The 16,025-nt window shown below is 40.7% G+C and overlaps 2 protein-coding genes across 2 annotated transcripts; one reads left to right on the top strand and one right to left on the bottom strand.

Annotated features, from left to right (window-relative positions):
- Positions 1-285: 285 nt before the first annotated feature.
- On the bottom strand, positions 286-10,386 carry LOC138596293 (copine-3-like). Its single transcript, XM_069667923.1, has 16 exons — positions 10,330-10,386; positions 9,121-9,671; positions 8,796-8,975; positions 8,634-8,708; positions 7,178-7,249; positions 7,015-7,092; positions 6,845-6,934; positions 5,352-5,450; positions 5,183-5,266; positions 4,977-5,036; positions 4,643-4,776; positions 3,353-3,407; positions 3,056-3,107; positions 2,835-2,968; positions 2,351-2,584; positions 286-813 (listed from the first exon to the last, which is right to left on the bottom strand). The coding sequence occupies exons 2-16, from the start codon at positions 9,658-9,660 to the stop codon at positions 694-696; spliced, it is 2,007 nt and encodes a 668-aa protein (XP_069524024.1). The 5' UTR covers positions 9,661-9,671; positions 10,330-10,386; the 3' UTR covers positions 286-693.
- A 943-nt stretch (positions 10,387-11,329) lies between these two features.
- On the top strand, positions 11,330-16,025 carry rmdn1 (regulator of microtubule dynamics 1). Its single transcript, XM_069667571.1, has 10 exons — positions 11,330-11,482; positions 12,569-12,674; positions 12,760-12,844; positions 13,130-13,289; positions 13,399-13,488; positions 13,574-13,629; positions 14,118-14,205; positions 14,717-14,747; positions 14,846-14,979; positions 15,603-16,025. Exons 1-10 carry the CDS (start codon positions 11,357-11,359, stop codon positions 15,642-15,644), a joined length of 918 nt encoding a protein of 305 aa, XP_069523672.1. The 5' UTR covers positions 11,330-11,356; the 3' UTR covers positions 15,645-16,025.

Raw genomic sequence — 16,025 nt, 5'->3', positions numbered from 1 at the left:
CTTAAGACACACAGTCATTCAATGCTCTAACAATTATGTAGATTTTATTCACAGTTCCAAACAGCGTGTAATATATATATTTTTTATTTCTTTAGAAAGTTAGTTAATTTGGCAGAAGTGTGACTTATGTTTACCAATGTCTGAGTAATACCAGAGTCACAGTTGTGGTCACAGTTCAGTCTCTTTGACATATACAAAGATCATTTCTGACAGCACTGTTATAAGATAAATGATTGTGTGTGATACAGAGAAAAGCCAGAAAAACATCAATACAACAAAGAAATATACAAGAAATAATAACTTTTAATCGGCAAAGCCATAGAAACATGTTACATTTATAGTGCACAGAGTATATTCTGATTACCGTGACTGTATGGAGTCGTCATGCATTTTACAAGCTATCACAACAACTGAAGCCATTCACATTTAAACATCACTGAAACATATAGGTATATTTGAAGTTAGTGTTTATACAAATAAATATATATTTATTATTCTTTTAGAGTATAATAGTTATCCCACATTCATCATCTTTAAGCACTTTAATTCCATTTAGTTTCCATCCTGTTAATTGTGTTTTTTACCCCATGTTGATTTCTTGGCATTCCCTACATTAAATGCAGACAGAGGGAGCAGCAGATGCAGGTGATGAGCACTTTTAAGAGGTATTTGGTTGTTATTTAACACAGTTTTCTAGGACGAGTCAGGAGGATTGAAAACATTCGGGGGTTTCAAATTGTAAGAGTTGAAGAAGGAGGACAGCTGATCGGGCAGCTCGGCCAGGACGCTCTGCGCAAGGGCCACACTGTTTCCCTGCAACGACAAGATAACAACAATAAGAGCGGTTATTAGTTATATCTGGGACCATGCTTGACAAACAGAAGAGAGTGTGTTTGGGGTACTGGCAGAGAGGCTGAACAATTAAACAAAGGTCTTCTAGAGAGAAGGCAGGTAGACAGGGAGGGGTGACATTAATGGAAAGAACAATAAAGCAGGAGCGCTCAATAGGAGCTGCACCACAAACATAACACTGAATGATGACTAATGTGGAGCGCTTAAAGCCCCAAAGGTGATATTTTTTTATCTTGTACTCACAAGTTCATTGTCTTGTGTTAAATGATAACTTGTTCCCACAAGATATAAAGTTGTATTTACAACATATTAACTTTTTTACACAAGAGTATAACTTCCACAAGGTTCTATTTTATTTCCTACTAAATGTAATAACTTGCTCCCACAGAAGATAATAACTTGTTTTTAAATGAGATTATATTTTTTCCCACAAAATATAATTACTAGTTCCTATATTGAGTCAAATAATGGACAAAAAGATTTTGAGCTCGCAAAATAATGTTCACAAATAATTTCACATCTTTTTTTCCCCAGCTGTTGTGTTTCTGAGCTACGCACACGCTAGATTAAGTTGTGCCCTGATTGGACAGCGTTGCTTCCTCTGACTGGATGGTAAGTGGACAATGTGGAGGCGAGCTGATTGGCTGGTTAGCTGAGGCCTAAAGAAATCCGTAGCTCGTAGCTTGTAACTTCAGGTTCACACGTGCACATGGGAAATTTGTGTGTCAAACTTTGTGAAATCTCAAAGTTCCTCTAAGTCCACAGACACAAATTGTTTCTGCAGCTACAAAAACTTTTTACACATTTGCAAATATTTTCTGTGTACACAAAATATTTCTACACCTGCAAAACTTATTCACAAACTTTAATGTGTGAGGACAAAGTCTTTTTACACATTCACAAGTTTAGATACTTGCCTGCAAACTTTTTTCACATACACACAAAGTGTGAAATACAACTGCAGGCTGTGAAATTATTCTGCGAGCTCAAAATCTTTTTGACCTTTATTGGACTCCATATTCCCACAACATAATAACTTGTTCCCACAAGATAAACACTTGTTTCAAGAAGACAAAATATAATTACTTGTTTGCACAAGATAATATCTTGAACAAAGTGACCCGTTCTATCTTGTTTGCAAATGATATGTTCACACAAGATAATAACTTGTTCACTCCAGATGATAGTTCAGCTCAGTTCATCTTTATTGTCAGACTCGACGTCCATTAGTTAAAAAAGCAACAAAAAAAGGGGAAAAACTTTCCCAATTTTTATAAAAGGCTATAATACCAATGTTTCCACAGGGGGGACTGGTATCGTAAAACACAGAGAGCAGGATTCCATAGCAGCATAACAGTAGATTTGTGTTGTATTACATTTACTACCAACTTAGTTAACAGCTCTAATACTTATATTGACTCATGAACTATTGCTTAAAATTACACAAATCATATAAATAGTGTGTAACAGCAGTATAAATGTTTGGGCTGCTGCTTACCTGGAAATCTCTGAAGGGCACAAACTGGACGATGTCTCTTGAAGCTACGTCCCCGTTTGGCGCTCGGAGCAGCTTGTCGTCGCTGTCGAGGAACTCCATGGCGCTGAAATCTGCCCCTCCCACCCCCACGATGATGATGGACATGGGCAGACGGGAGGCCTCAACGATAGCGGTGCGAGTCAGGTCCATGTCTGTGATCACTCCGTCTGTGATGATGAGCAGCACAAAGTATTGCTGCAGATGGAAAGAGAAAACAAAGTGGACAATGTCAGAAAAATAATATAATGACAGAATATTTCAGGAGTTTGTTTCAATATGATCTAAAACTGTTACTATCAAGATTACTAGGACTCATCTTATCCATCATTAAATACGCCTGAACAACATCTTCTTTACCACAGATGAGAAATTAGACTTCCTCTCGCTGGTCTTTCTCTCAAAGCTGAACGATTTTTAAATTTGACAGAAGGGTCTGGATGCTTACTGAGGCCATATTCTGCCGGAGAGCTTGTCTGGCAAAGCAGGCCACGTGGTTGATGATGGGAGAGAAGTTTGTGGGGCCCCAGAGCTTCAGCTGAGGGAGACACTTCTGGTAGGCGTCCACCACACCCTCTATACCTGCAACACACACAAGTACAATAGCACACACATCGACTACACAGCTTTAAACAGCCAGACTCAGTCTTGTGACGAGGTTTAACTTACCTGCACAGAATGGATTTGATGGATTGAAATTGATGGGAAACTCATGGGAGACCTATATGTGTGAGAAATATATATATGTTAATGACAACACCAAGTTCTGAATTTAAAGAAGAACGCTTTGTAACATTATGTTTTTCAATGGTTTTCTTTTTTTGATTTCCTGTCTGCTCAATAATTAAGCTGTTTTAAAAGTAAAATACACTATGAGCAAAGCATGTGAGCAAACATGTGGATGAAGTAACAGTCAGCTCTGTCCAACGACGGTTAGGCGTTTCACTGATTTCTATATTTTGTTACCTTCCAGGAGTTTGGGATCTGGGCTCCGAAACCAAAGACAGGAAACATCTTGTTACTACACAGAAAGACAGAAAACATTGAGGTATAACACTGATAACATGTATTAAATATCAGCATATTAGTCATGTGAAATAAAATCATCAAGAGTGAGACACTTCATCATCAATTCAGAAGTCAGAAAGGAAGAGATGCATTTCATCTGACTGGATCGATGTGAAGACTGCAGATGGAAACGAGCTTTAAGCGAACTCTGGTGCAATGCATCAAACGGCAACATGTGTGTTACACGTTGCACATGCTCCCTTTGAAATAACATAAATGAATAAATACATTTTCATGTAAGATTAGATTAGAATCTTTATTGCCCTTCCAGGAAATGTGTTGCCGCAGTCTGTACAGCGCCACCCGGACACAAAGATGGCATAGATACAAGAGAGACATAACGACACGACACACATACACATAACAGCATTTTCCCTCCCTTCAGTTACCACGTGGTGTTGTTTAATGATGCCATGGTGGAGGGAACAAAAGAGTCCTGCGTTTGCGACCTGATGGAAGCAGTGTGATGAATTAGGGGGGGTGTCCGGGGTCATGTGCAATGACGTGTGCTCTGTATGTGATGGCTTTGCTGTTGAGGTCGGAGAGGTTGGGGGTGGGGAGGCGGTGTGTGTTATACACAATATACGCAGGAACATTTCTGGTGTATAAATGCATTCTTTTGATTATCTGTCGGTATTTTCTTTGTGTTGAATCTTTCTAAGTTCTGTATCACCATCATTGTTTTTTTGGAGGGGAATTGTCACCACTGATCGTTTTATGTGGTTTTTCAATTAAAGTTAAAACTAAATGTAGTCAATTAAAGCGACAAATTTCCTCAGTGCCTGCTATCCTGGCAGAGCCTCCATGTCCCACGATGCATTGTGCACCAGAAGCTGCAGCCTTGGCTCTCTCTCTGCGGCTTTCTTTGGCCGGATGCCATTTATGGCTTGATTAAATACAGCTCAATATCCAGAGAGCTTAAACACTGTAAAACGTCTCCTCCATAACATCCTCTGCTCTCGTATTTCGGGACGCGGTTTTCTCTGTTTGTAGTGCAGTTCGGTCGCTAGTTTGCTACAAAACGAGCAAAGGCAGAGACTAGATATCAAGTCAAATGATGCAGCTGGTGCAGAAAGAGCAACTCCGGCTTTACACCAGAGACACACAGAACATCTGCATCACTTTGCATGTATGATTTGGAAAGATAGATGTCAGGATAGTGTCGGATGAAGCATATTGTGAGTTTACCTGTCATAGTCCTGGATGACATTACCCACAGCCCAGATGGCCGTCAGGTATTCATTGTAACCTTCAGGGTTGATATAGTGGAGGGACTCAGGAGAGCGGGGATCCCCGTTAGAGCCCGTGAAGTCGATGGCGATCTGGAACAGGTCAGAGAGACGACGAGGAACAGGATGAAGGACGCTGCTTAGTGAATTAATGTAAGTAAGTTTGATGGCTGATTTTAAGGCAAACAAATCCCCTAATAATTATTTTACTTAAAGTCAGTGTAAACAGACCGTATGTCTCTTCAGCCCATTAAATAAACAGTAGCAACATCTGGTAAGAGTTCAAGACTCACGGTGAAGTTGATTTGACATCCTCCCATGATATAATCCAGGAAGGTGAACTCCTTCACCACCTGAAAGAGAAAACATCATGTACAGTTCTACAACAGGAGTCATCGTGGATGCTTTAAAAATGAAGACAAAGATGCACTAATGCAGAACATATACTGAAATCAGGCAGAGTGAGACGTCACACATTTCCTCATTTTAAAATCTTTACCTCGCATCGTTTGATGCAGACGACCCCGGAGTTTTTATAGTTTTTCTTCCTTGACTTTTTGGGATTAATGCAGTCAATCTCAACCTGCAAGTGAGAGCACGGGTTTTATTTATGCCAGTTAAAATGACAGCAACAGGTCAGGAATCAAACACACACACTGAAGTCTCACTGGGCAAATGTGTGTCCCTGTTTGCATCTCTGCCAGCGTGGTTTTAAAGGTCCCGATGAGGTCGTGGGAGCCGTTGATACGACGGTCGTAACAGGCAACCTGAAGAGGAATTCACATTCAATAAAAGACACAGAGTAAACAGTTCAGACAGTCGACTGTGTGTCAATACAGGATGAAAAATGTAGGTGAGGTAAGTTTCTAAAGGTGACATTTTTAAAGGTGTAAAATAAGTCTTAAATAAATAAGTGCTATCAAATGTTGTTATGTCTGGAGGAACATTTTTTTAATCGTGTCTTTTTAAAACTAAAACAATCTAACCCGACTGCGATAAAGTCCAAAGTAGAGCCCGATCGATATGTGTGGATGATAAGGTCTTCACAGGTCCACAGAGGACACCAGGTCAATTTATCAACATTTAAAATACGTATGATCAGCGCTGATTAGATAAGAGAGGCATCATGTGACGATCAGGCTGACTGGATCAGATCGCAAAAGTGAGAGGAGATACGGGACAAGGACTATAACGACATTATTTACAGTAAGATGGGTCAAACTACGGAAGCCCTAAGCAGGTTTTCCCGCGATAACCAGAAATTTTAAGTTGTTTTCTGGAGAAGTCGACTTATGTGTTTCACCACGGTAACGTCAGAGGATCATAACTCGATCATGAAAACCACATGTTGAGGCCAGGTGTGTTCAGGGAGTAAATAAAATGTTTGGATGCATGTCCGCTTCGGGCTTCCGTACTAAACAGTACTCTAACTTCCACATAGTTCATGCTTTTAGCAGCACTGTCGCATTTCAGCAACAACTTTAACTACTAGGTTTGTAGAGTCTACTTTACTGAGTAAGCACATCGCAGGTCTCAGGATTTTTTAGGTGCCTGAGGATTTGGGTCTGTTATTTTGGACCTGTAAAGACCTTACGTCTGCACTAGGATTGGTTGAAACTTTGCTGTAATGTTAAATATTTTAAATTAAGTTTATTTGTTTATAAAGGCCGCACTTTATTAGCTGCCATTGTGGTAAACACTTTTTTCCCTCCAAAATTGTTTGTCTCAACAGTCCCATATCGGTCGGGCTCATTGACAAAGCTCACACCTCACATGCACCGATGATCAATCACTTTACACTCTGTTATAAATATAAATGCAGTTAAACAAAATGGAAACAGCTTAACAAACAAAAAACTAAACAGGAAAACTTCACACCTTCCTGCGGTGACGTCATGTATCGTGCACACACACACACAGCGCTCATCCAGCAGCAGCCCCTCGCTTTACGCCGCACGGTGAAAAGAAAACGCAATCACAAAATGAATCATTAGTAGGTTAGAGGAGGTGGTCACACAAGCTGGTATAAAACATAAAAAGAAGCAAAAAATATACAGTGTCCACACGTCAGAGCCATCAGGGGGTTTAATAAACAGGTTGTGTTAATAGGCTGCATTTTACAGGTTATAAAGGTGATGACTTAAACTGTAAAAACAAATACCTTCACAGGTTTCTCCACGTCGCCTCCACACAGAGCTCGCAATGAGATGCGAAAGGGTTTCCATATCGGGTTCAAATTGTTTTTTACATACTGTAAAAAGAAGTGGGAATGAGACACACAGCCAGCATGTCTTATAAACACAGGAATTACTTTAAAGTAAATATTTGTACCTCTGTCCTGTGAGCCAACCGCCATCCAGTCTCTGTCTGCTTGAAGAACTCCAGGAAAGGGTCGGACCACCAGAAGTACTGAACAACCATCCAATTAGTTATTCATGACACTTCAAGATATATAAAGTAAATAAAAAGGCAGTTTAAATATGAAAAAAATTACCTTTTTGTCCAGCCTGCGCGCTGACACCTCAAGATTTGCCACTCTGGTGTCTGTTATTTCTTCAGCACGGATCTATTAGAGAAAAAGAGAGATCAAAACTCTTTAAGTTCAGGCAAATTCATATACTACTTCAAAGAGTAGGCTTCAAACTTTCCTTTGTGATAAAGCTTATGGTTAGTTGTGCTGCTATTTCTGAAACCATCGGCCTTTTAACAGAGAACAATTCAGGCATTCCGGTTATCCAAGTGGTTAGTGATAAACGACTTCCAGCCAACTCTTCCTCCTCCGTGCGCTGCATTGTTTACAGTCCAGTCAGCAGCTCGAGCAGCGACCGTGTGTTTAGATCAAAGGTAAATTCTCCCTCCAGATGTGTCTGCTAAATAAACGCTGTCATCTCTCGGTTCGTCCCATCCCCCGGAGGAGCGCCCGTTCACCTGTCTGTGCTGAGTCTCAGTCTCACTGTAAACAGGAAGTTACACAGAGGCTGCACTCTGGCTTAATGCAGCGGGATGAAGCCCAAACAGAAACAGATTCTCTTGTGATCGACTTTAATTAACGGCTCTTCAGTTTGCTGAAAGAACAACATCATGATGCAGATTAGGAACAACATGAAGCTTTGTCAGGTCTGTCCTCAGGAGGAGAAGAACACTACTTTAACGTGAGAAGCTTTTAGAATGGAGGGCGGAGCCATCATTTATGATGCATTTAAAGGAAATCTAAACACTGAACGTCTTCGTCAAGGGAATTGGTCTCAAGTTTAATTCTTTTGATCTAGAACAGATTGTTAGCTGTTAGCTGTTAGCATGCAGATGTCTGTTTATAGAGATTAATAAGAAGCTAAATCATCATCAGATGATGCTGATGGGATCCGGGATGTCATTATGGTAGATTATGTTCCGACAGCTTTTGCTTTCCTCACTGACTGTTTTTCCTGCATGCGCTGCAGCCTGCTGATACGTGATTGGTCAATACAACTCAGTCTACAAACGTAAACCAGAACATTTTCTGTGTTCAAATCCAGTCGGGCTCCAACAGATTCTACATTTTTATGTAAAATCTTAGACTGCCAGGGGACCTGACACGCTATGCTCCTGTCTTCTCCCCCTCTCTCTCTCTTTCTCCCCCTCTCTCTCCCTCTCTGTCTCTCCATCTTTACGCATTCATGTTATCTGCATGCATGAAAGATGACATCACACCGAGAGGCATTTCCTGAGTCATGGGGGTTTCTCGCCCTTTTTGGAGACTAGCAACAGGTCCTAAATCTATTCATTCAGTGACTCAGAGAACAGATCATGGCTGTTTGTTTCCCCCCTTAGTGATCAATCTAAGTATTTAAACCACTTTATACAAGCCGCATATCTTCAGAGCAACAACTGGACACTAAAATCACTTTTTTCAAACACAAATCTGGATGAAATTTTAGTCAGATAGTTAAAAAAAGCATGAGTCCACTCACTGTGATGGTCCCGTGACCCGCAGGCCTCTTATCCGTCAGCAACAAAGTTCGAGTCATCTGCCTGTTAGAAACAATCTGAACACAAACACCGGCAGCGTCACAGGACAATAAAGGGAGGATAAACGACAAGTTTGTTTTCAAAATCTACAAAGTGAAGCTCACCTGACCCAGGGTGCATTCAAGCTCCCCCAGGAAATCATCATCACCCAGGTCGTAGGTGTCATTGTCGATATCATAGACGCAGAACTTCAGCTTCTGCACCATCTCGAAATAATAATCCATGACGAACTTCTTGGCAAACTTTGGATTCAGGCTGTTCAGGATCATTTCTGTGCGCCCAAACTGATGCACAAAGAGAAAAACATACATGCTGGGCCAACAATACAAGCAGGTACGTCTGTAGTTGATAAAAGGGTAAATACAATGCCTTTTCAAAATAAAGCAACATTATTAAGACATGTTCTGTTGCTGCTCCTTCCGTACAGACCTCATACCAGCGGGAGCCCGAGGTGTTGATGTAGACAGCACACAGAGGGTCCGACTTCGAGAAGATGTCCATGTCCAACAGGTTCTCACACGAGATCGTCAGCTCCACCTTCGTGGCAAAATGGGAGGGCCCTAGTGTTGGGGTCCCACCTGTGGCCGCTGACATTGGGGGCACACATGCAGCTCCTGACATCGGGGACCAACATGAGGCCACTGACATTGGGGGCGCACATGCAGCCCCTGCCATCGGGGACCAACATGAGGCTCCTGCCATCGGGGACCCTCCGACTGCACCTACCATTGGGGACCCTCTTAAGGAACCTACCATTGGGGACCCTCTTGCTGCCCCTGAAAATGGGGACCCTCTGGCAGGCTCTGTGATTGGGGACCCTACCATTGGGGACCCTCTTGGGGACCCTCTAAGGGACCCAGCCAATGGGGACCCTACCATTGGGGACCCTCTTGGGGACCCTGCCAATGGGGACCCGACCATTGGGGACCCTCTTGTTACCCCTGTAATTGGGGACCAATTTGAGTCCATAGCTTGTTGTCCTAAAAAGATCAAACAGATAATCAACAAATGATGTTGGATATGAGTGTGATCACAAACATTTATACCACTTCAGTCTCTTCTACTTGATACTTCTACGACTCTACATTTAAGAGTGAATAGTATCTGCTTTTACTCATATAATATTATTCTTTTTTTATTTGTATTGTATCCTACTTTGACTTAAATACAATTTGAAAGCAAGACTTGCTGGTTGTCAAGACATTGTGTTGTTTCTCCCTTAAAAATAATAGGAGTATATTTGTTCCTCTCGATGTTGAACAGGCAGCTCCTCTCTGGTGTAACTACACATTCTGTTAATCTAATGTAATTCAATGGACCAACAGAGCAGAGCAGAGCAGTGCGGTGTATGAGGGACCTGTATCGATGCTCAAGTACAAATATAAAAAATATATATATAATGACATTCCCATAATAAAACCAACAGAACTTTAAATAACAGTATGGTACAGATTTGTAACAGTTATAAGCTGGCAACTGCTTTAGCTTAAAGTTAATTAACAAAAAACACGCAGTCAGTTCCCGTTAGGTGGGTGTGGTTATGTCTGAAGCACCCAAACTGACAACCGATACAGTCTCCTCATAAACATATTGTTTCTTCATACCAGTAGAAAACTTAATCAAGCTTTTTTTTTTTACCTGTTTAGTTGTGAAAAACGTGAACGCTTGCCCGCCTCTTGTTGCACTACACGTATACGTAGCGTTTAGTTATCTGACAAGAACAGCTGGGCAACATGAACATGGGGGTGGGAGAGGGAGGAGCCCAACAGCTAAACTAACTTTAGCTTACTACGTCCGTTCACTTTGGAGTAGGTTTGTTTTGAGTTGTCTTATTGATTATGTTAAAAGACCTGTTTAGATGTAAATGTTTTGTGGTTGTCTTTATATTAAATTAACACGTTGTGACGACACTGTGCGGTATCGGTGCAAGTTAAGGCGGAACCCACACGACGTTTCGTTGTTTCCTACCGACTGAATATCTATGGGACACAGTTTTCCGGGGTGCGTTCAGGAAAGAAATCTCGTAGCAATAATTAAACGCTATTCATTTAAAATATTGTGCTATTATGTAGCTGATTTACGGTAGAAATGAGTTCTTTTTAAATTTTAATCTACTTGAATTTGAATTTGCTCTAAAAAGTTAAATGTATCAAGATATGTCTTAAACATACCACATCCTGTGTACATTTTCATTTAGCCAACCGTATACAAATTTATATTTATCCAGCTTAAGAGTTGATTTCTGTTATTTTTTCTTTTGTAATTTACCGTATAGTCTGGTTAACAGGGGATTCATACCTATAAAGTAATTAAAATATTTGTCACATTAACTGACTTCAAAAAAAGTGTTTTTTAACCCTATTAATATTACAATAGAAATTGGAGTACAGTATTCGATGGGAAGAAAGTCCACTAATTACACCCATAAAGAGAATTAAAATTAGACAATTTAGAAACTTAATACAAAAGTTAAGAAAGAATATTGCAAACCGGACAAGCTACTCGGAAAATCAACATAACACAAGTTTTTATCACTGAAGGAATAATGTTACATCCGGGCATTTTCTGCGTACACAAACTCACACCCTGCAGCTTGTTGAAACCATTGAACGCACCGCACATTCATTTTCACGTCTGACTTTCTGGCTCGAGTCAAACGAGCTTGATGGCTGGACTGGTGTTAACGCGGTGTATGAGCAGGACTTTACTGTCAGCATCTGGGGCAAAATGCGTCAGGATCAGAGGGACAACCCGGAACTACTGGACTGCTTTACGAAGGAATAATACTGCTGTAAATAAAGAAGCCCTTTATCCATACTCATTTAACAGTGCTGTTATCCTGCAGGAAACTGTTAGACTTGGTCAATTTTAGCTACTTAGTACATACATTTACTTTTTAACACTCCTGTGTTAAAGCTTAGATGCTTATCGATATGTAGGTTAAAGGGCAGCAGGGCTTTAGTGCAGTCATACTGCAGCTATGCATCAGCTAGTATGTAACAGCAGTTCTGTTATCACTTTGTAAAAGTCTAACCGCTAAACTCTGATGATGTGAGTATTATTTAGATTGATTTTAGTTTATTTATTTAATATAATCTCTCATAAACTTTATTAAAGACAGCTTTGACAGTGACCAGTGGCCACCATACTTGTCTGTTAGCATCAGTTTACCTTGAGTAAACACCTGAGGATGATCGATCATTGTAAATAACAACCAGCAGCCAGGAATCACTTTAAACTCCAAAGAAACTATCCCCTAGCTAGCAGTAGTACAGTGCTGCATTCATGTGAACCTCGGATTTTCCCATTTCCATAGTTGAAAAGTAGTGGTACTTACTCTCTGAGAAACACTTAGGTAGACATGTCAGAGAGGTGTATCCAGCACAGAGAAATTAAATTAAATTAAACTCAGGCTCAAATTTAACATAAATATAAACCCATACATGAGGTGTTTGTTTGTTTGTTCTAACTGTTTGGTTCAGTATAATATGAAAAGGGTTACATACATTTCCTGAATCGTTTTGGTTAGTTTTTTGTTTTCTTCTGAAAATGTGTTTTAAACTGTTTCTTTAAAGCAAAAAAAAAAAGATGGTTATTTCTTAATGAATGTCAAATTTAACTTAAATAATAGGACATTATTGACTTGTCATTAATTGCTGGAGGCAAAAAAGAGATGTTGAATATTCATAATAAAAAACGTGTTTTTTCCCCAGAAAAATTTCCTTAAAAAAATATGTTCCTACATTTACCTGAAAAAACAGTTGTTCTGACTTAAGGGGGCATTCGCGTCAGTTTTGCCTCTTTTTGACTCATTTTTCTGACACCACTTGAATCCAGGGTTTCAGTGTGTTGATGTCACTTCCTGTCTCGTTTGCAGACTGGAGGAGCTGCAGTCCTCCTGGGGCTTCCTTCACTGTCCTGTCTGCTTTATGAAGCTCGTCACAGAATGCAGCAGTCAGCCGTGGTCCACGCCTTGGAGAAAGGTAGTGCTCAATATGACACATTGCAACATGGACAGAATGAATGAGAACATTTCCTGACAGACTGTGTGAACTTTTGCGTGTGCAGAGGAGGTGTTGGAGCAGGCAGACTACCTGTACAGCTGTGCAGAGACAGAGAAGCTCTACCAGCTGCTGCTGCAGCACAAGAACAGGTAACACTGTCTCTAACATCTCTGCTCACCTTTTAAATGTTCTTTAGTTTTTCTGATCAACAGAAGTCACAGGAAAGTACTTTGTTTTTGTGCATTACATTAATGATAGATATTTGTATCCCTGCTTTTTTTTATTGAACCTTTGAAAGGTATCAAGTACCAGTAACACTCAGCCCTACTACCACTAGAGGGCGTCAGAGTCAAACGTGTTACTGCACCTGTAATAGAGTTTTTCCAGGTATTTCTGTTTAAACTAAAGTGAGGTTTTTTTTTGTGTCTGTGCAGTGATGATGCAGAGTTCCTCTGGAGGCTCGCCCGGGCGTCTCGTGACCTCTCGCTGCTGCCTGACATGGAGGCAGAGCGGAAGAAGCTGCTGGTGTTCGAGGCCTTCGAGTACGCAAAGAAAGCCCTGGAGAAGGACGAGCAGAGCTTTGCAGCACATAAAGTATGTTTCCTCACAGTAAATCACTCCTGTGTTTGATGTTTTTGACAAAAAATATGATCAAAAATAAATCATCATGAAGCCCATTTAAATTCTTCCTCTCCTGACACAGTGGTATGCAATATGCATCAGTGATGTCGGGGATTACGAGGGAGTCAAGGTGAAAATTGGAAATTCCTACATCATCAGGCAACATCTGGAGGTGAGACGACGTTTCGGTAAATGACTTATTTTTATTTAATGACATTTATCTGTTTTCTGAAGTCCTTTGTGTTTCTTTTCCCCAGAGAGCCATCGAGCTTAATCCCAAAGATGCCACTTCTTTACACATCCTGGGTTACTGGTGAGGCTTTTATTTTCCTGTTACAAACAATAAATCTGAGTATTTAACACAGCTGCTTCAGAAGCGTGTGAAACTTTTCTGACAAGCAGAGTCTGTTTCACATCGACAACTTTCCTCCCTGACTCTCTGGAGGCTTCTGGAGGGAGCGTAGGGCTGGAATAATGTTCTCTGAATGAGTCTTCACAGCACTCAGTGTGGGCACAAATAATCGTTCATAATCGGACACAAACCTTTTCAGAAACCATCACAGCAGTAAGTCAAAGTGGGTAAAAATGGGTCTTAAGACTCTTTTTAAAGGAGTCAGGTTTCATTTCGTCAGTAATTATCTGGTAGAATATTTCCGAGTGTTGGAGCTGCTACAGAGACGGCCATGTCTCCAAACAGTTCTCCAGTAGGTTGTGGGATGTTGGAACACATGGGACACTGCAGGTGAGTGCACCTTTAATGTTTCATTATGAAGATGAACCTGTATGACTTCTCTCTTCCAGGTGCTTTGCGTTCGCTGAGCTGCCGTGGTATCAGCGTAAAGTGGCTGCTGTCATTTTTGCATCACCGCCAACGTCCACATACGAGGAGGTGAGGACTCCTCTGTCTCCTCTGTTAAAGGGCTATCGCAGAGTTTCTGCACGTTTCAGCAACTTTGAGACTTTTAAGACCTTTTTAAGAATACTAGGGAAGCAATTTAAGGCCTGTTTCATGTTTGTGTGTTAAAAAACAACATATTTTGACTTATTACTTCCAGGAGTTGCTGTATGTTTTGATGAGAGGAGACGCCATGTTAGCACTAGCTGAGAGCGATCTGAGACGTTCTGACCGGCTGCACACTTTGCATTAGTGTTGATTGGTTCTTTGTTAGTTTTGTTGCAGCATGATCAATATTCATGTTAAAAAGGGAGACTGAACTTAAACATAAAACGTTAAAAAGGTACATAAACTTCTCCTCATATTTCAGACATCTGAAGGCTCTGACATTTGTAAGGTCGACGTTTTAAAGACGTTTTAAGGACCTGCAGAAGCCGAGTGTTAACACAGCTTCAGGAGTTTCACACATATTTACACCTTTGCATGACTCTTCCGTCTCTTTCAGGCGTTGGAGTTTTTCCTGAAAGCTGAAGAAGGTAAAACACTCAAACTGTTGCTCTCTTTGAACCCGGACAGAAAAGTCTTTAAAGGTTTTCATTTCTATAACTGAATACAAATGTTTTTTATTCCTCAGTTGATCCAAACTTCTACAGTAAGAACATGCTGATGCTGGGGAAGACCTACCTGGCCATGAAAGACAAAGAGAAAGCTCTGCTGTGGTTAACCAAAGCTAAAGAGTATCCTGCTCACACACATGAGGACAAAGAGGTAAACACACCAACACCACCAGCGTCTTGTTTACTCTGTTGACATGAGATGTGAAGTTTCACTGTAAAGAAGATTTAGGAAGCCAAAACCATCAAATTCAAACAGGACAATAAGCTGATCTCACGAGCAAACACTGAACTCTGAAACTAGCTCCTTTACAAACACACACTCTGCCTTCAGCAGTTAGTTTGTTTCCTATTCTGTGTTACACAAATATTTGGTTGGATCCAAACTAACCCTTTAAAACAGCAAACTCACACAGTGTTGTTAATGGAGTCTGGTGTGTTTGCAGAGAGCGATGTAACGTCTGTGTGTGGTTAAAACATTCATCTTCCTCTGTAACAAAAAGGTCTATCTCTGTAGGGATCCTTTCTGTCATGTTGTCACACACAGAATAACAATCTGAGCCTGTCAGTGGAAACAACAAGAACTTTTACAGGACGCACTTCAGGAGAGTTTGCAGCCGTTACAGTCCAGTTCACAGATGTCGACTTAATCAATCTACTGGAGAAATTCCAAAACTTTTTGTGCCTATAATCCAAAAATTCCTAAAATAGTTAAAAAATATGGCTCTGGTTTAAAAATATGCTGAAGTGAGATTTAATTTATTTGTCCGCCTGCAGGTCCATAAAGACGCTGTCGACCTCCTGAAGAAGCTAGGATGAAGCTGTGATGCCTTCAAGGACCTCTGGACTGTTAATAATTAATAAAGATAATGTTTTCTGATGATGTTCTGATTACTGTCATAAAGTAAGTGGATTTAAAATAATCCAAGCCTGCAGGATCTGCACAGGCTCTGTGTATCTGTCCACGCCTGGATCCTCTGACGCTGACTCTTCTCTGGTTCAGAGGGAAGCACATGCTCCTCCTGAAGCCTGAAGAGACTCTGTGAGGGGCTAAAGCTACTTCTGATCTACTGATGAATATATTTCTTAAACTAAATGTATATTCAACTTAACAATAAATGCTCATTTGCACCATCTATGGTTCACCTGAGCCGGCAGTGATAACAGGACTCTGTGATTGTTTTACTAAAGGACAGTTTA

Source organism: Semicossyphus pulcher, unplaced genomic scaffold (assembly GCF_022749685.1).
Source record: "Semicossyphus pulcher isolate SPU_LCO1_2020_fin unplaced genomic scaffold, fSemPul1.0.p SCAF_18, whole genome shotgun sequence".
Lineage (NCBI taxonomy): Eukaryota > Metazoa > Chordata > Actinopteri > Labriformes > Labridae > Semicossyphus > Semicossyphus pulcher.
Note: the sequence above shows the minus strand (reverse complement) of the source record. Positions and strands in the feature narration are given on the sequence as shown.

Coding starts and splice junctions, on each gene's coding strand:
- LOC138596293 (XM_069667923.1), bottom strand. CDS start 9,660: ATGGACTCAAATTGGTCCCCAATTACAGGGGTAACAAGAGGGTCCCCA. Junction 8,976..9,120: donor CGGGCTCCCGCTGGTATGAG/GTCTGTACGGAA, acceptor TTTGTGCATCAG/TTTGGGCGCACAGAAATGAT. Junction 3,108..3,352: donor AGATCCCAAACTCCTGGAAG/GTAACAAAATAT, acceptor TCACACATATAG/GTCTCCCATGAGTTTCCCAT.
- rmdn1 (XM_069667571.1), top strand. CDS start 11,357: ATGGCTGGACTGGTGTTAACGCGGTGTATGAGCAGGACTTTACTGTCA. Junction 13,489..13,573: donor TCATCAGGCAACATCTGGAG/GTGAGACGACGT, acceptor TCTTTTCCCCAG/AGAGCCATCGAGCTTAATCC. Junction 13,630..14,117: donor TTACACATCCTGGGTTACTG/GTGAGGCTTTTA, acceptor TCTCTCTTCCAG/GTGCTTTGCGTTCGCTGAGC.